The 25,204-nt window shown below is 39.4% G+C and overlaps 1 protein-coding gene across 4 annotated transcripts in view; it reads left to right on the top strand.

Annotated features, from left to right (window-relative positions):
* LOC139758393 (uncharacterized) overlaps positions 1-25,204 on the top strand; it is a 120,367-nt gene that overhangs the window by 24,574 nt on the left and 70,589 nt on the right. For all 4 annotated transcript variants that reach the window (XM_071679777.1, XM_071679758.1, XM_071679749.1 and 1 more), the window contains exons 3-5: positions 11,726-11,873; positions 12,400-12,553; positions 22,323-22,464. In XM_071679777.1, the coding sequence (XP_071535878.1) occupies positions 11,726-11,873; positions 12,400-12,553; positions 22,323-22,464 (444 nt within the window). The remainder of the gene's footprint in view (positions 1-11,725; positions 11,874-12,399; positions 12,554-22,322; positions 22,465-25,204) is intronic.

Here is a 25,204-nt window from a genome sequence, read left to right as displayed (position 1 = left end):
TCCTATCATCATGACTACATACTTGGGTTGAAGTTGATGCAGTGCTCCTCACCTTTCACTCCCCACATGCCCTTTGCATCATCTGCAAAGATATTAGGAAGGAGTCCATACCCTCTGGCAGGTCATTCACATAGGTCAAGGAGGGCAGTGGTCCCAGAGCAAAACCATGTGGCACTCCACTGGTGACCTCCACCCATAATGAGAAATCTTCTCTGACATGTGTCCTTTATTCTCCTCCACTAAGATAAGCTTATATCCATGAAAGGAGTCTCCACTTTATTCCTGTCTGGTGATCCAACTTCTTAATCAGCTTACCATGAAATACAGTGCAAGATTCTTTCAGGCAGTCCAGATACAAACAATCCACCCACAACTTCATTTTTGTCTGAAAAAGAATTTACTCGTAGAAATAAAAGAGGTTTTTCACATTTGACCTCCTTTTTTTAAAACCATGCTTTCTTCCAGCTTAGTCTTTGTTCAGCATAGCCACCTCTCATTTTTGTTCTTTCTGGAGAACTCTTTGGATTCAAGAACAAAGAGGCACTGGACAAGAGAGAGGCTAGGCTAATCCTTCACTTTGTCTTTCAGTAACTGGAACCTATTTCTTGTTACTTTCCTTGTATAATTTTTTTCTGCATTAGGCTGCTTACCATTGCAGAACATGTGGAAGCTGTTGCTACATTGTCTGTGTGACCATCTTAGTTTTTAGATTTGTTAACTTGGTTGGAATGTCAACCTCCTTTTCCTCAAAATGCATGGCACATGTTAAAATGTCAGCCTCGCCCTTGCTTGCCCTCAGCTAAGGAGAGTAGCTATGCAAAATGATTCCCCCCAAAAGAAAAATGCTATTAGTTGTCTGATAGCTAATAGTCTGCGTGTGGCTTGTCAGACTCTCATCTTGCTTGTGGCAGATATATGAATTACAAGACACCATCTAGGGATGTCATGAAGAGAAATTGTTACATTCCTCTAAAGCATTCTAGACCAGCCGGCCCACTATTAGGTGCTATGATAGCTTGAGAGCTGCTGCATCAGATGTACATAAGATTAGCTTTTCACTTGGGAAGCTTAGTTGTAGGCTGAACTGGATTGGCAAGCTAAATGTCTTCCAAAAATAATCTCTGAAGGTAAAGACATACATGTATTATATCATGATATAGAAACATTTTGGTTGGAGCTGGCTTCTGCTAAATTTTGTCCCTGTTGTTTTAGCCTTGATCTGTTTTACATCTATTTCATGGGGTACTAGAGCAGCTCATCTGTGATTTTTGTCTGAAGTATGTGATCAAACCATGTAAGTATGATCCATGAGTTTCCCTGTGGATTTGTATTGTCCATAGGTTATGTTATTAGACAGTTAAGCAGGTTTACCATCCAGCTTTCTTGTCTTCTTGTTCATTGTGCTTTATGTTGAGTTGCTTTGGCAGTCATCTGCTTAAGAAGACTAGAATTGGTTCGTTTTATCATGAATAGTCTCAACAGCTTTTTGTTACTGAAATGTTTTGGCCTTAGATAATAGCTTATGATTTTTCTGAGCTTTTCAGGGGATTATGCCCGGTATCTTATGACCTTAATGATTTCACTTTTTTTGATTTGATGAATTTACACTTGAAATATCAGACTCCAGACAGTGCTTGAGATACTGCCATGATTGACCATATAGCAGCTCATACTGACTTGAAATCTGAATTTCTTTCATTCTTTCATTTGTATGGTTGTATGAAATCCAAATATATTTCAACTGATTACATGGGACAGGTACATGACGAATGTTAAGATATTGATCTCTCTTTGTATTCTAGCTGCTTCAGCAGAATTTGGGAAAGATATTGCTAATGCGGGAGACAGCGACAAAGTATAATATGAAAATAAAAAAAGATATTGCTAGAGGTAATGGCTGAGTAACTTAATAAAGACTCATTCTTTTAATGAACTTTATCCCTCAGTCTTTGTAAACGTCAAGCAACCAGATGAGGGGAGATGCAGTCAGCTGACTTGTCGTTCCTAGCCACACCTGCTTCTAGTGACCAACTGATACTTCCCTGCTTCCTCTGTTATATCATCTGTCTAAGTAAGATTGTCTTACAAGGCTCTTTCCTTTAAGGTTAACATTGCCTTTTCTTGGACTTTTAGTGACAGCCAAAGGCTTTATCAACATTCACAAAAGTGATAGTCAAGGATGAGTCGCCCAGTTCACTAACAGTGATTTTTTTTGTTATCTAAAACTTCATTTCATCCTTTCACTTAGCTCCTTAAGTTTTGTTTTCTTTAAAATGACTCTAATATTAATGTCAGGTGGATGTTAAGCCAATTCTGATATTTGTAGCTGCTAAGTCCCTTGCAGTTCCTGATTAGTGCCAATTTTCTTGCCTTCAGTTTGATACTTCATCCTTTATGTTGTAGTAGGCGGAACTTCCTTTTGATTTTAAGTAATACAAATTTGATAGTTTCCTCCTTGTTGGTGGCTTTAAGATAGGTATCAGCTCTCAGTATCTTCTTGCTTAGGCAAGTTCATTTTGATTTTTTTTTTTAGATATAACCCCAGGACTCCTATACAGGGATTATGAAGCTTCAAGGCTGTTACGATCATTAGCATGGAAATGACTGACTCATTTGGAGTGAGAAGTTCTTCAATAAGATTGCCCTTCTTTCATCCACTGACAGTGATACAACCTTACCAAAACTGATTTGTTATTTGTGGTGTAACCTCATGCAGGCAGAGTCTAGGTAAACTGACATATTGATTGATTGATATGTGCATACAGCTATTGGTAGCTTTCTCATGCGTAAGGTAGTTCTCATCCTTGAGGCTTGATATGTTTCCATTATTCTTTCTTTTGGGACTGTACATGTTTAACATAATGAAAATGGCCTCACTATGATAGTTCATTACAGTACATTATTTTTCCTGTTTCCTAAGTGACTTTTTTCATTAATTAATACAAATTTTTCCTCTGGTCATTAACCAGTATTTCTTGATCAGCAGAGAAATTTTGTTTGAGGTCTTGAGAAAATCCCTAGTTTAGTTAGGTTGTGTTTTTGCTGATGTAGGATTTTACTTGGTGACAGCTTTATTATGGATTCCACAGGTTATTACTTGATAGGGGGTTTAGGTTTTTTCTGTCTGTATAAGGTTGACCCTTAACCAGTTCATTTTGTTTTCCATAGTTATCCTGAGAACCTGATAGAAATTTTCATGAGCAGAGCTCATCTAAATAAGTTTAGGATAAAGCATGTACCAAATTGCTATTGGATACATAGCATACCATAACAACATAACCTATAACATGATATAATGTGAGCTTAAGTTAACCCACCTTAGCATAACCTGTTATTATGTAACATAACATGGTATGATGTAAGCCTAACTTTACCTGACAGAACATGGCCTGTTGTTACCTCACACATGACTGTATAGCATAACAGCATTATAGAGAATAGTTTGATTTAACTGTACTCACCTGACCAAACTTAGCATCTCCTCACACTACATTATTGGTTAGGTGAACCAGAAGTTCCCTATGTTAAAGTTAGCTTCAGCTATTATAATCAAACCTTATCTAATTTAACATGACCTTACTTGACCTGATTTGACCTTGCCTGACCTGGGTTAGCATCTGAAAATGATCATAGAATTATGCAAAATGACGAAGATGAATTGCCGAACTAAATTAACCCTTAACTGAGCAGTACTTTTGAAGTGGCCCTTCCCATTGCTAAAAGAAAAAAGGCTTTTGTATGTTATATATTTGTATTTTGCATCGTTACAGAAAATGCCCCTAAAAGTAGTATATTTACCTCAACGTCAGTCTGGTAGAGTGTTGAGTGGACAGAGATGAAGGTAGGTGAAAGGCAATTGTACAGCACTTATGATTTTTCTTAGCTTGATTTCACATTATGTACCCTTAGTACACTGTACATATATGTCATTTCCGTATTTTTATATTTATGGAGGCAGGAGCGTACTTATATGTATAAATGAAGAAATAGTTTTCTTATTACAGTACTAAAAATATAGATGCTAAATATTTTTGTTCCAGAATTGACAAAATTTTCAGTGCTCTTAAATGACACATTCCAAGACACTCTTGACTCCTTCATAATTGTCTGTACTTGGATAGCATGGAAGTACCTAGAAACAGATACCTATTTTTTACATTAGAGGTATGAAGCATATGACTTGTGTGTTAATCAATCAACTTGTGTATCATAAGTGTCGTATGATAGTGTGTGCATGTGTGTGGCATCACACCAAGTTTAGGTAGGTGAACTTTTCATGATGATGTATGGGTGACAGATATGCATGATATTTTTTCAAGTTCTGGCATTAGGCAGCGACTGACACCTCTTGGTGGAAGCAAACATCAACAGGGACTGTAAATGATGGTCTGAACCAATAAAACATCATGTGATGTGTAGAACAGTTGCTACATATCATTATCCAGAGTAGCAGAAAAGTTATGAAGTGGTACATTAAACAAGTGGAAAGTAGTGCATTTTAATGAAAAAAACTTCAAATGCAGGAAACTTCAAAAAAGAAATTAAAGGGACCAAGAAGTAAATCATCTTGGAATTATCATGATTAATAAGGGGTAGGGGAGAAAGAATTCTACCATCTTATTTCTTACATGTCGTAGACAGCCACTAAAGGGGGCTGGAAGCCCTTCCTCTTTGTATTTCAATCTCTAAAGGAAGAAACAGAGGAAGGAGCCAAGCAGGGAGTGCTCATCCCTCCTTAAAGGCTAAGGCTGGGATGTCAAAATTTGTGTAATTGTAACCAAAATAGAGGAGAGGAGAGAGAGATAGTATGTTTGAGAAAAATAACCTGCATGTTCTGGCCCTGAGTGAAACAAAGCTCAAGGGTAAAGGGAAGCATGGTGTGGAAATAACTTTGGAGTAAAGTCAGGGGTTGGTGAGAGGACTAGCTAAGGAAGGTGTAGCACTACTTCTGAAGCAGGAGTTGTGGGAGTGTATGAAAGAGCATAAGGAAGTGAATTTTAGACTGATGTGGGTGAAAATGAGTGTGGATGGCAAGAGATGGTTGATTATCGGCGCTCATTCACCTGGCCATGATAAGAAAGATCATGAGAGGCGGATGTTTTGGGAGCAGCAGAGTGAGTGTGTCAACAGTTTGAATGTAAGAGACTGGGTGTTAGTGATAGGTGATTTGAATGCAAAGGTGAGTGCTGTGGTGGTTAAGGGTATAAATGGTGTATTCAGTATTATGAATGGAAATGGTGAATAGCTTGTGGAGATGTCTGCTGAGAAAGGACTGTTGATTGGGAATACCTGGTTTACAAAGTGAGACATATGCAAGTATGCATATTGATAGGTCTGTAAAAGAGAGACTTTTGGATGTAAATGTGCTTAGAAGGGCCACTGGTGGGATGTCTGATATTTTTCTTGTGGAGGTGAGGATGAAGATATGTAAAGGTTTACAGAAAAGAGGAAACAATGTCGGTGAGAAAGGAATAGTGAGAGTGAGTGAGCTTGGGAATGAAACTTACGTGAAAAAATACCAGAAGAGATTTAGTGTAGATTGGTTGAAGGTGAGAGTAAAGGAATCAAGGGGAGTGGGTGAGGAATGGGAGGTTTTTAGGGAAGCAGTCTGGCATGTGTGACACATGCATGTGGCATGCAAAAGGTGGGAGGTGGCCAGATTAGAAAAGGTAGTGGGTGGTGGGATGAAGAAGTAAGATTTCTAGTTAGAGAGAAAAGAGAGGTGTTTGGGATGATGTTTATAGGGAAGGGGTGCAAATGCCTGGGAGGTGTATAACAGAAAGTGTCAGGTCAAGAGGAAGGTTCAGGGGATGAAAAAGAGGGCTTATGGGATTTGAGATGAGTGAGTATCAGTAAACTTTAGGCAGAATAAGATGATGTTTTAGAAGGAGGTTGATAATGTGCGAAAAATAAGTGAGCAAATAGGAAGATTGGTGAAGCGGGAAAAACAGAAAGTGGTAACAAATAATAATGAAGTGAGGATATGGGGTCAGTATTTTGAAGGATTGCTAAGTTTGTTTGATGATATTGTGTCAAATGTAGGGTTTGGATTGGAGTGCTATGAAAAGTGAGAAAGTCATGGAGAGTGGTTTGGTGAACAGAGAAGAGGTGGCAAATGCCTTTTGTAAGATGAAATGTGATAAGGCGGCTGGAGTGGATGGTATTGCAGTTGAATTTATTTAGGAAGGAGGTGGCTATGATGTTCATTGATAAAGATTTTCAGTGTATGTAAGTGTCATGGTGAGGTGCCTGAGGATCAGCAGAATGCATGTGTAGTTTCACTGTCCAAAGATAAAGGGGTTAAAGGTGAGTGTTCAGACTACAGAAGTATAAGTTAGTTGAGTCGAGTGTACCTGGTAAGTTGTATAGGAGGGCAGTGTTTGTGAGAGGATAATAGCATGTACAGAGCATCAGATTAGGGAAGAGCAGCATGGTTTGAAAAGTGGTAGAGGATGTTTGGATCATGTGTTTGCTCTAAAGAATGTGTATGAGAAATATGTAGAGGAACAGTTTGGTTTATATGGAGCATTTATGGATCTGGAGAATGTATATGGTAGGGTTGATAGAGATTCCATGTGGAAAGTCTTAAGAATATTCAGTGTGGGGAGAAAGGTGCTGAGGCAGTGAGAGATTTTTATCAAGGGTGTAAGGCATGTGTACGAGTAGAAAGAGAGTAAAGTGAATGTACGAGTAGAAAGAGAGTAAAGTGAATGTTTTCAAGTGAAGGTTGGTGTGCAGTAGGGATATGGGATGTCACCATAGTTGTTTAATTTGTTTATGGATGGGGTGGTGAGGGAGGCAAATATGAGAGGTGTGAGTAAGCAGTCTGTGAGGAATGAGAGGGCCTGGAAATTGAGTTACATGTTTGCTGATGATACAGCACTGGTGGCAGATTCACATGAGAAACTGCAGCAGTTGATGACTGCATTTGAAGAGTGTGTGAAAGGAGGAAGTTGAGAGTAATTGTGAATAAAAGCATAGTTATTAGGTTTAGCAGGGTTGGAGGACAGGTTTGTTAGGGTGTGCTTTTGAATGGAGAAAATTTAAAGGAAGTGAAGTGTTTTAGATTCCTGGGAGTGAACATGGCAGCAAATGGATCCATGGAAGCATAGTCATAAGGTGGGGAAGGGCGTGAAGGTTCTGGGAGCGATGAAGAATGTGTGGAAAGAGAGAATGTATCTCGGAGAGAAAAAATGGATATGTTTGAAGGAATAGCAGCTCAAACAATATCATATGGTTGTGAGGCATGAGCTATACATAGGGTTGTGTGGAGGAGGGTGGAAGTGTTAGAAATGAAATTTTTGAGGACAGTATGGGATGTGAGCTGGTTTGATCTAGTAATTGATGAAATGGTAAGAGAGATGTGTGGTAATGAAAAGAGAAGAAGAGGGTGTGTTGAGATGGTTTGTACATATGGAGAGAATGAGTGAAGAAAGGTTGACAGAGGATATATGTGTCAGAAGTGGTTAGAAGGAGAAGTATGAGACCAAACTGGAGGTGGAAGGATGGAGTGAAAAAGATTTTGAGTGATCGAGACCTGGACATGCAGGAAGGTGAAAAGCATGCAAGGAATAGAGTGAATTGGAACAATGTGGTATACTAGGGCCAATGTACTGAACCAGGTCATGTGAAATGTCTGGAATAAACCATGGTAAGGTCTGTGGGGCCTGAATGTGGATAGGGAGCTGTGGTTTTTGTCCATTACACATGACAGCTAGGGAATGGATGTGAGCAAATGTGGCCTTTCTTTGTCTGTATTCTTGGTGTGTTGTAAAAGGTGACTGAAAGGAGAGGGAGCAGGGGAGGCTGGAAATTCTCCTCTCCAATTTTTACTTTTCCAAAAGAAGGAACAGAGAAGAGGGCCAAGTAAGGATTTTCCTTCCTAGGCTCAGTCGTCTGTTCTTAACGCTACCTTATATACATATATGCCCACACACGCCCATATACATATATATATACATTTCATATCCCTAGAGATAGGGGAGAAAGAGTACTTCCCACGCATTCCTCATGTCTTAGAAGGCGACGAAAGGGGACGGAAGCGGGGGGGCTAGAAACCCTCCCCTCCTTGTGTTTTAACTTTCTAAAAGGGGAAACAGAAGAAGGAGTCACGCGGGGAGTGCTCATCCTCCTCGAAGGCTCAGAAAAAAAAGAGAGATAGGTAGTTTGTTTGAGGAAAGGAACCTGGATGTTTTGGCTCTGAGTGAAACGAAGATCAAGGGTAAAGGGCAAGAGTGGTATGGGAATGTCTTGGGAGTAAAGTCAGGGATTAGTGAGAGGAGAAGAGCAAGGGAAGGTGTAGCACTACTCCTGAAACAGGAGTGGTGGGAGTATGTGATAGAGTGTAAGAAAGTAAACTCTAGATTGATATGGGTAAAACTGAAAGTGGATGGAGAGAGATGGGTGATTATTGGTCCATATGCACCTGGGCATGAGAAGAAAGATCATGAGAGGCAAGTGTTTTGGGAGCAGCTGAGTGAGTGTGTTTGTAGTTTTGATGCACGAGACCGGGTTATAGTGATGGGTGATTTGAATGTAAAGGTGAGCAATGTGGCAGTTGAGGGAATAATTGGTATACATGGGGTGTTCAGTGTTGTAAATGGAAATGGTGAAGGGCTTGTAGATTTATGTGCTGAAAAAGGACTGGCGATTGGGAATACTACCTACCTCTCCTTTTTTCTCATCTTGGTTACATCCACACACGTTTAGACACCCCAGTCTGAGCCTTCGAGGAGGATGAGCACTCCCCACATGACTCCTTCTTCTGTTTCCCTGTTTACTTAAAATACAAGGAGGGGAGGGTCTCTAGCCCCCCGCTCCCATTCCCTTTAATCACCTTTTACAACATGTGAGGAATGCGTGAGAAGTATTCTTTCTCCCCTATCCCACAAAAGTAACAAACTATATATCATCAGAATACTTACTGTAGCTAGATTTGAAAAAACTTCATCTGCTCCTATGTAAACTACACCTCACCTGCCTGATCATCTACCCTGTCAAAAGCAAATGTAATAAAGCTGCAAGCCACATAAAATGTAGCACTCAAAACAATCACTGGCTGCTTAGCAACTTCAAGCAGTGATCACTTAACAATGAATAAAAGACTCGCCCAATACACTCCCACATCAGAATGCTCAGCACTCAGTCTTTGCAGCAGCACAAGACCCTTCCCATCCAAACCATTCCATTACTCACCATCAGTCTCCTGATAAAAATAGACAGCTTACCCCTACCTCACAATTCAGCTACCTTTACTCACAGATTCCTCCCATCCCCAACAAAGACAGTTCTGGCTAGACACACACATGTTGAAATGACCTAACAATTGCTCAACAACTGCCCTCTTAACTCATTCTCAAATACCACCCCATCAGACATGCACCCATCTGAAACTATACTCCCTTCACAACTACAAATACATTTTTTTTAGCTGCACTCTGGACACACTCATCTTCAGCATTACAAACACTGATTCAACATATCACAAGATGTTCTTGCCACACTGAAAACACTGAGCACATGCTTGTAAATTGCTGTGCAGTCACTTCACACAGATGTTCACACATCACTAAACTCCTTGACTTATGGTCATGTTTGGCACATGTGGCTGACTTCCAGAGCCCTGTTGAAGGTAAAGATATTATTATTATATAGCCCAGAGTACCCTTCTCCATGGGCACATGCAGCTTAAGGCTGCTCTACAAATAGTAGCGGGAAAAGATTGGACTCCTTTGAGGTAAGAAGTTCTCCAATGAGATTGTATTCAGATGATATAAATGTGCTGAAGGTTTCTTTGCACTTGTGTTGCAACCGCAGACGGGTAGAATCTAGTAATGCCAGGTTTTAGAGATAGGGTCAAGTCGATAGTCTGTTTGGGTTGGGTGGCTTGGGAGATGAGTTAGTTCCTATTATTGATAACATGAATCTGATGGCAGATTCAAGAGAGAAACTGCTGAAGCTGGTTTCTGAGGTTGAGTTTAGCGCTAAAGTGGAGAGAGACATCTTACTTGGACTGTGAGTTTGAAAGAAGAAAACTTGGTGAAAGAGGAATGTTTTAGATATCTGGGAGTGGATATAGCAATGAATGAACCCATGGGAACTGAAGTGGGCCATTGGGTGGGTGCAGGGGCTAAGGTTCTTGGTACATTGAGGAATGGGTGGAAAGAAAATTAGTCTGTTAGTGCAAAGATGGGGATGTTCGATGGTTAAGTAGTTCTGATGATGTTATAGGGATGCAGGGTGTGGGCCTTTGATAAAAAAAAGCACAGGAGATGGTGTATATTTTGGAAGTTAGATGTTTAGGGACAGTATACTGTTTGGGGACAGTTGATCTAATAAGAAATTATAGAGTAGGAGAGAGATGTAGTAGTAACAGGAGTGTGTATGAGAATACTGAAGACTGTGCTGTAATGATTTGGACAAATGAAGAGGATAAGTAAGGAGAGGATGACTAAGAGGATATATATGTTGGAAGTGGAGGGACTAGGAAATGGGGAAGCCAAGGAGGAGGTGGGAGGATAGAGTGAAAGTTTTTCTGAGATATTGGGGCCTGAACATGCAGGAGGGTGTGAGGCATGTATAGGATAGAGCAGATCAGAGCAGTGTAAGATGTAGAGGGTGACATTCTGACAATGGACTGAACCAGGGATTATGAAGCTATCCATCTCTCTCTATATGTCTGACACCTTTCCTTCTGGAAATTCCCATCATTGGGATGGCCATGGCAAAAGAGCCTCCTTTAATGCCTCCCTCACATACACCTTCTGATGCATTATTCCACCATTTCTCTACCTGCATTTCTTTCCCCCATGTCACAGATGGTCCTCCTCTCACACCAACACTTTTAATCATACTATCATACTCTTTCCTTGTAAATTCCCCATCTTGAATTCTTTTTACGTGCCCAAACCACCTTAAAGTATTATGTTTCACCCATTCTCATAAAGCAGTCTGAGGAAATCATGGAAAGATCTGTAGGACTTGGTTTGGTTAGGGTGCTTTGTTTTCACCCAATATATAACAGCTACAAAGTGGATTTGAGTGAATGTGGCCATTTTTTTGTTTTTGGGACCTGGTTTGGTTGGGGTGCTTTGTTTTCAGTTGATGCATGACAGCTAGAAAGCAGATGTGAGTGACTGTGGCTTTTTTTTTTTGTCTGTTCCTGGGACAATCTCACTAACACAGGTAACTTGAGGGATGAATGTCATCCTTTTTGGATCTTTATTTCACCAGCTTTGGCATTTCAAACAGGTTCAGGGAGTGGGCTAATGAGACTGATGACCTTGTTGTTGTTATCTAGGGCCATGGATCTTTGATGAGGAATGTACACCACCTCTGCTTTTGTTCTTTTTGAATGCAGGCAGCTTTTGATTGATTATTATCCATATTCACAATATCTTCTTTGTGATGGAGAACCTTTTCCCATAACTGATGGATGCACCAGAGTGAAAGTCACTATGTATTTCAACCAAATTGAAATGTCTGTCATGTGGAAGTGTTGGAAGATCTAGTGTGCTTCAAGAAGTTCTGTGTGGGCAGTACTAACTAGAATTTGTTTAGATAGGTAGGTAATTTGGTCCAGTACACCTTGATGGTAAACCTCTGAATGATTTTTGGAGTAACTGCTTCAGGTATATAGAAAATCTTTTGCCTGACAGCATTTTTCTTTTTTACACATTCTTATTAGTGTTTGCATTTCAAGTTTAAGAGAGTTATTCTTTCACAGAAACCTGGAGCTTTCAGATCTGAGGCAGCTAAATTAGTAGAAAAAGGTTGCTATAAATCTGCACTGAATAAACTTTGGGGATCCAGCAAGAAGTTTAGAACAAATTTTTTGTTGTTCATCTCAGCAGTGATCAAGAGGGAAACTAGAGGTAGGATCAATCTTTGTGTCCCTGTATCCTCTTGTAATTTTTGTGTTTTGCTTTTGAAGTTTTAGAAGGCTATGGAGGTTGAATGAAAATATTTATAAGTCTAAATCCTTGAGGCATATCTACTACTACAGTAAATTTTGATAGAGAAATAAGTCAGTGTTTTGAGAGAGTAATGTAATACTAGGATCCTTTATGGCCTCATTAGTGTCTCCAAGTTGCATTTTTCATTGATCCTTTAGACTGTGGGTTCATTCCTTTTGTTTTGTAAATTTCTCCAAATGCAGTGAAACAATTAATCCTTGATATTTTTGGTACAGTTTTGGAATTTTTGATTGATAAGTTCATGAAAAAGATTTCAAGTGATGCATAGAAGAAATATTTAAAACATTTGTTTTGGGTGTGGAAGGAGGAAGATTTTACCTTTAAAGTGTCTGTTTCTGTTTCTCTCAGTCTCAGAAGTTCTTTGTTCCACCCTGAATCATGCTCAGGAATGATTCAAATTTTCATTGTTGTTGTTTTCTTTCAGATTTGTTGAAGCATGGTACACTGTTCAACAAAAAAGTAGGAGATTCCAACCTGGGGGAAGTCTCATGGGGACCAACTATGACTATTGTCTCTCGGGTTGCTCCTACTACTCTTTACTTTCTGTTTGCACTGCTGGGACATGACTTAGGGACATTGTAAGTATCAGATTATGTGAGAGATGATTGTTATACATTTAGATTTATAAAATGAAGAAATAGAAGTTAAGTAGCACTGCAGCTTTGTTTTCTCATTGTCACTGTTGTAGAGGGTGGTGTCAAGTGTCTTTTGCATGATGCTACTTCAAGAAACAGTGTTAAATGCTTTGTTAGTATCATTTGCCACAGATCCAGTACAAGAAAGGGGTTGTGGTTGGTTGAAGGCATCTAGGATGTGTGGATCCACAGCTGTACTGTGTGGATGAAAGAAGAGCATTTCAGTTTATTCTCTTGTGGATCAGTTTTCAAGGAGTGTGTTTATTGATGACATTAATGATACTGGGTAATAGGAAGAGAAGGGGTTAAGGAGTTAGGGAGCTTGAAGGGATTCAGGATGGGTGTTGAAGATATCTATAGATGCTTAGATTGCATTTGGGCATAAGTGTTTTACATACAAATTTGATATGTTCTCAGGGCTAGTTGCTGGGGAATTCTTCCACCATCTGGTAAGGCAGCTGCAATAATTTGTGAACACTGAGACAGAAGTTCTGAATGTTAAATGGGAAATAATCTTCTCAGGTCTATATTTATGATTATCTAGGGCATATTTTTCTGATTAAAATGATATACAACTCAACCTGCTGACTAATTGTTTACAAGTGCAATATACAACTTAACCTGCTGACTAACTGTTTACAAGTGCAATGTACAACTTAACCTGCTGTCTAATTGTTTACAAGTGCTGCTGCTCTTTAACTTATGTTGCACCACAGCCAATGTATGAGGTAGGTATTTCCTGAGTATTACACAACATATCTAGTAAGCCTCTCTCTCTCTCTCTCTCTCTCTCTCTCTCTCTCTCTCTCTCTCTCTCTCTCTCTCTCTCTCTCTCTCTCTCTCTCTCTCTCTCTCTCTCTCTCCCTCCCTCTCTCTCTCCCTCTCTCTCTCTCTCTCTCTCTCTCTCTCTCTCTCTCTCTCTCTCTCTCTCTCTCTATATATATATATATATATATATATATATATATACTTTGACATCTAATGGTTTTCTGTCAAAAGTATCTGTTGTCTTGCAAGGACAACATAGGGGCAAAAATTATGTAACACAATGGTGCAGATCTTGTACGGGCATCCTTTACATCTTCAGATATACTTTCCAGCATATAGAAAAAGTTTAGGCTGTGGTGCTTGGAAACAGTGCATTGAATGCTACAATAGATATTTATGACTATATTTAGTGTTTACGGCAGAAGTGGCCATTTAACGAATTTATCCTCACATGAGGTCAACCACTCCCACAAAAGAGATCCTAATATACATAGTGTGTCTTGTAGTGTGAAAGGTGATTGAACTGTTGTTTTGAGGAGGACTTCGTGTAATATTTTCAAAATAGTTATTTTTAGGGATGTGTTTGGTTTGTGGCTGGTGTTTGTGTATTGTTTCATAAGCACTGTAAATTGTGGCCTTATAAGTCAGCCTGTTGTATTGGTTAACCACAACATTTTCAGCTACAAATTCTGATGTAGGCATACATCTGTTGTATAAGTCAACCGTAACACTGAACATGCTGTTAGTGAGACATGGTACTGATCCATTATTTCAGTTATTTGTAATAGAGTCTGAGATATTTTGAATAAAGTTGAATGTGTTTGATAATAGTAACAAATGCTGCAAGTAGTTACCTTAATGATAATGCATTTGCAAGTTTTAAAAATCTAAGTTGCAGCTCAGTAACAAGTGATGTAGATCTAAGGCCAGGCCTGATGAAGATAGAGCAACCGTAATTTTGTCCAGTAAGTTGATCCCTCATTTTGGAAAAAGAATTAAACTTGAAAAGTTTATTTATAAGCCACAGGGTATGGTACTCATGAAACAAACACCTGTTTTTTGTGTTCTTAGGGAGAGGGGACTTTGTTGTTTTAGTTTAGATGTACTTTGTGTGGGGGAATGGAATGGTACGAGATGAATGATTTTCTTTAATGTTCTCCATAGTTGGCTGCTGTTGGTTTTGTGGTCTATGAACTTCAGGACTGTGCTCCAGTTGTTTTGTCTAGTGACTAGATTAGTAATGATATCATTTAGAGTTTGAATCTGCTGTATGGAGATAGATTAAAAGATGTGTTAAAATGGGTTGAAATCATCATTTTGTAGAATTGTAATTGTAAACTCTTGAGTGTAAAGTCGTAAAGTACTCAAGAGCACCTTTGGAATGATCTTAGTGTCAGCCACTGACATTTAGATGTGATGATATCTTTTGAGCATAGGGGTGAATGGAGACATGGTGATAACTTGTGAGCAGAGGGATGAATGATGAGGTGATCTTCTGTGAACAGAAATAGAGATTTGGTCGTTTCTGTGGATATATGTAATGAGGACCCCTTTGAACAGCTGGGGACATGCAGAGACTGGGTTAAGTCTCCAATGAATGGCTGGGAGCTTCATACGAAACCTATGACGGCATACATAGAGACAGGGTGAAGTCTTCAATGGCTTGCTGGTGGCTTCATATGAAACCTAGAACAGACTACATTGTATTTGACATCTGTATGGCATCATCACTTGATTCATAATGAGTGATTTTATCATCCCTTTAGGACAGTCCAGAGCTTGTGAAATGTTGAGGACTTGCATTAGCATGAACTTCCAACCAGCACAAGTTGCTGTCAATCTGTGAAACCTGTATTGGGCAGATTGCTTATTTTTGTACATGTGATTAGGTTAAGATTTTTGTGAAGATTTTTTTTCTTGCTTTCTATTTTATTAGGATAACTGTAGCCTTTTAGTAGATCAGTTTTTTGTTTGGTTTAGCATGTTTATAAAATTTCCTGTGGTTTAGTGTGTGTTTGCATTACCACTTCATATCAAGCAAAACAGGGTACGGAAATAATCAACTAAGGAAGTTCAGCCCTTGATGTGACACCATCATGCAGGTCTTATTATCGTCAGTGGATGCAAAGAAATACCATCTGGTCAAGGATCTTATCACTCCATTGAAGTCCATCATTTATCTGCTCCTGTTTTGAATGCAGTTCTGAAGCTGAGAGAATCCCATGAAAGGGGTACTTTGGTTGTATAATGATAATGTTATCCATGTAAAGTTGTGATTGTGCACATACTGTAAATCTTTTATTGATGTAAACATTTTTCTGAGATATTTTGCTTCAGAGTTGGATTGCTAAGTTCTTCATAAATAGTATATGGAGTTAAGGTAGTGTAAAAAATTTTTAAAACAGTATTTCACGAGACTGGATTATATGATAGCTTTTTTCTTCAGAATGATATTTTAAAAGACTCTGAATTGTATGATAGCATTGCTCATGACTGTGCATTGGCATGTTATCCCTGGGGTTAAGGAATTAGTTTTTTCTTCTAGATATTTATTTATTTATTTATTTTGTTTTGTCGCTGTCTCCCGTGTTAGCGAGATAGCGCAAGGAAACAGACGAAAGAATGGCCCAACCCACCCACAAACATGTATATACATACACGTCCACACACACAAATATACATACCTATACATCTCAATGTATACATATATATACACACACAGACATATACACATGTACCTAATTCATACTGTTTGCCTTTATTCACTCCCATCGCCACCTCGCCACACATGAAATAACAACCCCCCCCCCCATGTGTGCGAGGTAGCACTAGGAAAAGACAACAAAGGCCCCATTTGTTCACACAGTCTTTAGCTGTCATGTAATAATGCACTGAAACCTAAGCTCCCTTTCCACATCCAGGCCCCACAGAACTTTCCATGGTTTACCCCAGACGCTTCACATGCCCTGGTTCAATCCATTGACAGCACGTCAACCCCAGTATACCACATCATTCCAGTTCACTCTATTCCTTGCACGCCTTTCACCCTCCTGCATGTTCAGGCCCCGATCGCTCAAAATCTTTTTCATTCCATCTTTCCACGTCCAGTTTGGTCTCCCACTTCTCCTCGTTCCCTCCCCCTCTGACACATATATCCTCTTGGTCAATCTTTCCTCACTCATTCTCTCCATGTGCCCAAACCATTTCAAAACACCCTATTCTGCTCTCTCAACCACACTTTTTTTTATTGCCACACATCTCTCTTACCCTATTATCACTTACTCAATCAAACCACCTCACACCATATATTGTCCTCAAACATCTCATTTCCAGCACATCCACCCTCCTGCACACAACTCTGTCCATAGCCCACGCCTCGCAACCATATAACATTGTTGGAACCACTATCCCTTCAAACATAGCCATTTTTGCTTTCCGAGAAAATATTCTCGACTTCCACACATTCTTCAATGCTCCCAGGATTTTCGCCCCCTCTCCCACCCTATGATTCACTTCCGCTTCCATGGTTCCATCCGCTGTCAAATCCATTCCCAGATATCTAAAACACTTCACTTCCTCCAGTTTTTCTCCATTTAAACTTACCTCCCAATTGACTTGACCCTCAACCCTACTGTACCTAATAACCTTGCTCTTATTCACATTTACTCTCAACTTTCTTCTTTCACACACTTTACCAAACTCAGTCACCAGCTTCTGCAGTTTCTCATATGAATCAGCCACCAGCGCTGTATTATCAGCAAACAACAACTGACTCACTTCCCAAGCTCTCTCATCCACAACAGACTTCATACTTGCCCCTCTTTCCAAAACTCTTGCATTTACCTCCCTAACAACCCCATCCATAAACAAATTAAACAAGCATGAAGACATCACACACCCCTGTCGCAAACCTACATTCACTGAGAACCAATCACTTTCCTCTCTTCCTACATGTACACATCCCTTACATCCTCGATAAAAACTTTTCACTGCTTCTAACAACTTTCCTCCCACACCATATATTCTTAATACCTTCCACAGAGCATCTCTATCAACTCTATCATATGCCTTCTCCAGATCCATAAATGCTATATATAAATCCATTTGTTTTTCTAAGTATTTCTCACATACATTCTTCAAAGCAAACACCTGATCCACACATCCTCTACCACTTCTGAAACCACACTGCTCTTCCCCAGTCTGATGCTCTGTACATGCCTTCACCCTCTCAATCAATACTCTCCCATATAATTTACCAGGAATACTCAACAAACTTATACCTCTGTAATTTGAGCACTCACTCTTATCTCCTTTGTCTTTGTACAATGGCACTATGCAAGCATTCCGCCAATCCTCAGGCACCTTGCCATGAATCATACATACTTTAAATAACCTTACCAACCAGTCAACAATACAGTCACCCCTTTTTTAATAGATTCCACTGCAATAATATCCAAGCCCGCTGCCTTGCCGGCTTTCATCTTCGCAAAGCTTTTACAACCTCTTCTCTGTTTACCAAATCATTTTCCCTAACCCTCTCACTTTGCACACCACCTCGACCAAAACACCCTATTACTGCCACTCTATCATCAAACACATTCAACAAACCTTCAAAATACTCACTCCATCTCCTTCTCATATCACCACTACTTGTTATCACCTCCCAATTAGCCCCCTTCACTGAAGTTCCCATTTGTTCCCTTGTCTTATGCACTTTATTTACCTCCTTCCAAAACATCTTTTTATTCTCCCTAAAATTTAATGATACTCTCTCACCCTAACTCTCATTTGCCCTCTTTTTCACCTTTTCTCTTGCACCTTTTTCTTGACCTCCTGCCTCTTTCTTTTATACATCTCCTATTCATTTGCATTATTTCCCTGCAAAAATCGTCCAAATGCCTCTCTTTTCTTTTTCACTAATAACCTTTCTTTTTCATCCCACCACTCACTACCCTTTCTAATGTGCCCACCTCCCACGCTTCTCATGCCACAAGCATCTTTTGCGCAAGCCATCACTGCTCCCTAAATGCATCCCATTCCTCCCTCACTCCCCTTACCTCCTTTGTTCTCACCTTTTTCCATTCTGTACTCAGTCTCTCCTGGTTCTTCCTCACAGTCTCCTTCCCAAGCTCACTTACTCTCACCACTCTCTTCACCCCAACATTCTCTCTTCTTTTCTGAAAACCTCTACAAATCTTCACCTTCGCCTCCACAAGATAATGATCAGTTGCACCTCTCAGCACATTAACATCCAAAAAATCTCTCTTTTGCGCGCCTATCAATGAACACGTAATCCAATAACACTCTCTGGCCATCTCTCCTACTTACATACATATACTTATGTATATCTCTCTTTTTAAACCAGGTATTCCAAATCACCAGTCCTTTTTCAGCACATAAATCTACAAGCTCTTCACCATTTCCATTTACAACACTGAACACCCCATGTTTACCAATTATTCCCTCAACTGCCACATTACTCATCTTTGCATTCAAATCACCCATCACTATAACCCGGCCTCGTGCATCAAAACTACTAACGCACTCACTCAGCTGCTCCCAAAACACTTGCCTCTCATGATCTTTCTTCTCATGCCCAGGTGCATATGCACCAATAATCACCCATCTCTCTCCATCAACTTTCAGTTTTACCCATATCAATCTAGAATTTACTTTCTTACACTCTATCACATGCTCCCACCACTTCTGTTTCAGGAGTAGTGCTACTCCTTCCCTTGCTCTTCTCCTCACTAACTCCTGACTTTACTCCCAAGACATTCCCACACCACTCTTCCCCTTTACCCTTGAGCTTCATTTCACTCAGAGCCAAAACATCCAGGTTCCTTTCCTCAAAGGTACTACCTATCTCTCCTTTTTTCTCTCTTAGATATTACAACCTGTTATTCACATTCATACCTGTATTCAGAACTCTGGTGTACCTAGAATTTTCAAACATTTTGATAACATTATAAACAATGGGTTCATGTATACAGGAGAAGGGTATTTGGATTAATGATATGTAGTAATGTTTAAGGTTGGTTATCACTGTGTGAGTACAAGTTGAAAAGAATTTCAGAGGATGCATTTTGTCTTTTTTTGACAGGGATTTGAAGCTTGAATGAGGCAGAGATTTGAAATGTATTGAACTTATATATATTGTTAACAATGGTACTAAAGGTGATTAAGTGATATTTTGAGACAGCAGGTAGAATAATGGAACTAACAAAAGGATTGAGTAATAGATAATATGTTTGAAAAGTAAGTTTAGCAGAAATGATTACAGTTGTAATTTTAGATGATTGTACCTGCATACATAGGTATAGGTTGTGTATTTAAGAACAGTGAAAAGTATATGCAGATTGATGCAAGTAAAGTAACTATACAGCAAGAACTGCAGCTTTACTGCTTGTACCAAACATAAAAATTCAGGTTTGCAAAAATGCATCACATATTGGGCCTCCTTACTGTGGAATGTCCTTCGAAAGAACCTCAAGGATGTGAGTTTGATGTTGGATTTTAGTTCATACTGCAGAGGTTGCCTACTTGACTGCTACCCTGACTAACTTGAATAATCATGATCTTGCATCACAATATAATTCCCTGTGTTATGATGTTGTCATTTACTGTTCACTTCCTTGACATTGATTGACATCTAAATTTGCTATAACTAGTTTTTATCACCAGATTGCCTTTACCTGTGACTTTTAAGAAGCATTCTCATCTGTAGACAGTAGGCAGTTTTGATGAGACTGTACCCTGACTCAGTGATGTTAATCAAGTCTTTTAGTACCCTCCACAGATACTTAAGTTATAAGAATCTATATTTCATTCTATTTCTTACCAATAATATGTCTACACATGCAACTACTGGACTCCCCCAATTTAAGTAGGTTCTTTTTAGAGAAGTTTAAAAGTAAATGATTTGTTTTTCAACAGAATTTCAGTTGATTGATGTGGTTCAGAGTTAGATTATTTGATGAGAACAAAATAAATGCTTCATTTGAAAATTTGTGCCATGCATCACCCATCCTATCTTGCATCTTGAGAAATTTCACCCAAATACCACAATGTACTCCTACAGAGTATGTTCAGAGATGTTTCTTTAATGTACATATACTGTTTGCTTTAGTATATTCTTGATACTTGTTCCCATTCTAAGACCCCCCCTTCCCCTTCCCATATGGATAAGCACACAAAGAGCATAACACTTAAAACCAAGCTAGAGATGCTTTGATGACTCCACACTTACTCCATGTCACCGTAAATCATCATTATCTTGTGTACACGAAAACTATCCTGTTTAATGAGTATTCATTTTTGCTGTCTCTATACTGAATTTTGTTTGTTTTTAGTCCAGAACATCTTCATTTGTTCATTGTCAAAAGTGGCTTACTATAAATGATTTCGCTTTAATGATTTTGCTTCAGATTTAATTTTTCTAGAAAGGCATCCCCCATTTGAAGCAGTGGAGTCCTGAATAGTTTATGTCGAATGATTCTCCATAGTGAAAGGAGATATTAATAGTTTTTGACATTGATATCTGGCATACAAATTATCTTTTGAGTTCTTCGGTGAGTTCAGTCATGTTGATGTTTATATGTTTATTGGCTAACATGCTAGAGTTGTGGTCTTTTAAAATGCAGAGGGTTGCTTCTTCTCATGTGGATGTTTTTTCATACTTTTTCGGTGCTGTCCTGCATAAGTGAGGTGCAAGGTATTCACTGTATTCTTGTTCTCAAGCTTATGATTGAAGAAGTTGAATTTTCGGTGGTTAAGTACCTTTAGGTAATTGTATTGTTAATATTAAAGGGTATAGAATTGGGAGGTGAGTTTGAATGGAGAAAAACTGGAGGAAGTGAAGTGTTTTAGATATCTGGGAGTGGATCTGGCAGCGGATGGAACCATGGAAGCGGAAGTGGATCATAGGGTGGGGGAGGGGGCGAAAATTCTGGGGGCCTTGAAGAATGTGTGGAAGTCGAGAACATTATCTCGGAAAGCAAAAATGGGTATGTTTGAAGGAATAGTGGTTCCAACAATGTTGTATGGTTGCGAGGCGTGGGCTATGGATAGAGTTGTGCGCAGGAGGATGGATGTGCTGGAAATGAGATGTTTGAGGACAATGTGTGGTGTGAGGTGGTTTGATCGAGTGAGTAACGTAAGGGTAAGAGAGATGTGTGGAAATAAAAAGAGCGTGGTTGAGAGAGCAGAAGAGGGTGTTTTGAAGTGGTTTGGGCACATGGAGAGAATGAGTGAGGAAAGATTGACCAAGAGGATATATGTGTCGGAGGTGGAGGGAGCAAGGAGAAGAGGGAGACGAAATTGGAGGTGGAAAGATGGAGTGAAAAAGATTTTGTGTGATCGGGGCCTGAACATGCAGGAGGGTGAAAGGAGGGCAAGGAATAGAGTGAATTGGAGCGATGTGGTATACCGGGGTTGACGTGCTGTCAGTGGATTGAATCAAGGTATGTGAAGCGTCTGGGGTAAACCATGGAAAGCTGTGTAGGTATGTATATTTGCGTGTGTGGACGTATGTATATACATGTGTATGGGGGTGGGTTGGGCCATTTCTTTCGTCTGTTTCCTTGCGCTACCTCGCAAACGCGGGAGACAGCGACAAAGTATAAAAAAAAAAAAAAAATTGTTTATTAGGTAAAAAGATATTTCTTTCATTTGAAAAAATTGACAAACTCTATATTGATTCCATATCTTTGATCATTCATGGTACTGTGTCTAAAGTATGCTTTATTTTGTCTACCAATTCCTAGGATACTTGCACATTTTTAAGATGAATTTGATTTTCTTATCAACAAATTGCTTTCTACTGCCTTTTGTTTAAAGTTCAAAAGTGTGAACTTGCGTGTATCAAAATGCATAATTTTTTTGTGATCATGCTGTATTCTGAACAACTAATGCCATACTCTGGATAATTATGCCATTTTCACAGATCTCAAGAAACAGTTGAAGCAAAACAAAATCTGGCAGGATGTTTACTGTCAATGGCCCTGTACAAACGTTACAAACGTCGTGCAAATTTCCTTCCCTTGTTGCACTCACTCTACCTACACAATATTGGGACATCCCAGCAGGTAGTTATTTGTCTTAGTGGACTCTGATAACATTCCCTTGTGTATAGTTTAGTGTTATCCTGTCTTTGCACTTATGGCATATCATAAAGGTGATGACTGTATAAGTTGTGTTGTTGTAGAATTTTATTTTTGATATGTTGTTGTTGTTGGATATGATGATTACAGTTGTTGAAGGAAATACATATTGTTTTGGAAGCATAGTATGTGAGTAAACATATAGTTACAGATAATCCTCCCAAGTGTACTTGCTAAAAAGAGTTTTGCTAAAAATTGAAAGCTGATCTAGCTATGATGCATTCATAATGATGGTCTTTTAGGAAGTATTTAGAGCACTTGTCAAAATGGTGAATTATGACAATGATGATAATGTTCTTAAAAAAGAAAAACAACAAAGTAGTATCCTTGTTTGTTGGTGTCATAGATACTGCTTCAATATATTAATTCAAAAATTTTGTGCAAAACATTCTACAAATCGTGCCCTTATCAAATCTTCATACACTTCACACTGATTACTTTTAACGCTATTTTTTTTACTGGTTTTGTCTCATTCTGTTTTCTGTTTCTTTTGTATCAGTTTTACTCTTCAGTAAGATTCACTCTTGTTATCTGTGCTCTCTTACCACCTAAGTCCCATATACATGATGATGTGATGATACAACCCTTGAGAATGATGTTACAACCCTTGAGAATGATGGTACAACCCTTGAGCATGGTAATACAGCCCTTGAGCATGGTAATACAACCTCTGTGCATGATGATACAACCCTTACTCATGATGATACAACCCCTGAGTATTATGATACAACACCTTCACATGATGATAAACCCTTGCACATGATGATATAACCCTTGAGCATGATGATACAACCCTTATTTTTTATTTATATTTTGCTTTGTCGCTGTCTCCCGCGTTTGCGAGGTAGCACAAGGAAACAGACGAAAGAAATGGCCCAACCCACCCACATACACATGTATATACATACACGTCCCCATGCAAATATACATACCCATACATCTCAATGTACACATATATATACACACACAGACATATACATATATACACATGCACACAATTCACATTGTCTGCCTTTATTCATTCCCATCGCCACCTCGCCACACATGGAATAACATCCCCCTCCCCCCTCATGTGTGCGAGGTAGCGCTAGGAAAAGACAACAAAGGCCCCATTCGTTCACACTCAGTCTCTATCTGTCATGCAATAATGCCTGACACCACAGCTCCCTTTCCACATCCAGGCCCCACAGAACTTTCCATGGTTTACCCTAGACGCTTCACATGCCCTGATTCAATCCATTGACAGCACGTTGACCCCGGTATACCACATCAATCCAGTTCACTCTATTCCTTGCCTGCCTTTCACCCTCCTGCATGTTCAGGCCCCGATCACACAAAATCTTTTTCACTCCATCTTTCCACCTCCAATTTGGTCTCCCACTTCTCCTCGTTCCCTCCACCTCCGACACATATATCCTCTTGGTCAATCTTTCCTCACTCATTCTCTCCATGTACCCAAACCATTTCAAAACACCCTCTTCTGCTCTCTCAACCACGCTCTTCTTATTTCCACACATCTCTCTTACCCTATTATTACTTACTCGATCAAACCACCTCACACCACATATTGTCCTCAAATATCTCATTTCCAGCACATCCACCCTCCTGCGCACAACTCTACCCATAGCCCACGCCTCGCAACCATACAACATTGTTGGAACCACTATTCCTTCAAACAGCCTTTTTTGCTTTCTGAGATACAACCCTTATGCTTATATAATGATACCACCATTGGACATAATGATAACACCCTTAAACTTTATGATATAACGCTTGTGCATGATGACTCAACCCTTGAGCATGATGGTGCAACCCTTGAGCATGATGATACAACCCCTGTTCATGATGGTACAACCCTTGCACATGATGATACAATCCTTGAGTATTAGGATAAAACACCTGCCCAGATGATACAACCCCAGCACATGATGATACAACCCTTGAGCATGATGATACAACCCTTATGCATAATGATACAACTGGATATGATGATGCAACCCATGAGCATTATGATATAACCCTTGTGCATAATGATACAACCCTTGAGTATGATGATGCAACCCTTGAGCATGATGGTATAACCCTTGAGCTTGATAATACAACCCTTGAGCATGATAACACAAATGTTGCTTATGACGTTACACCGTTGGCACATGATAATGCAGCCCTTGATCATGATGGTACAACCCTTGAGCATGATGATATAACCCTTGAGCTTGATAATACAACCCATGAGCATGATAATGCAACCCTTGAGCATGATGGTACAACCCTTGAGCATGATGATACAACCCTTGAGCTTGATAATATAACCCTTGAGCATGGTGACACAAGTGTTGCTTATGATGTTACACTGTTTGCACTTGATAATGCAACCCTTGAGCATGATGGTACAACCCTTGAGCTTGATAATACAACCCTTGAGCATGAAGACACAAGTGTTGCTTATGACGTTACACTATCTGCACATGATAATGCAACCCTTGTGCATGAAGAAACAACCCTTGAGCATGATGATTCAACCCTTAAGGATGATGATGGTACTGCCCTAGAGTATGATGATACAACCCTAGAGCATGATGTTACAATCCTTGTGCATAATGATGCAACCCTTGGACATGATGTTACAACCCTAGAGCATTATGATACAACCCTTGTACATGAT

This window comes from Panulirus ornatus, chromosome 2, assembly GCF_036320965.1.
Source record: "Panulirus ornatus isolate Po-2019 chromosome 2, ASM3632096v1, whole genome shotgun sequence".
NCBI classification, from domain to species: Eukaryota; Metazoa; Arthropoda; class Malacostraca; order Decapoda; family Palinuridae; genus Panulirus; species Panulirus ornatus.
Note: the sequence above shows the minus strand (reverse complement) of the source record. Positions and strands in the feature narration are given on the sequence as shown.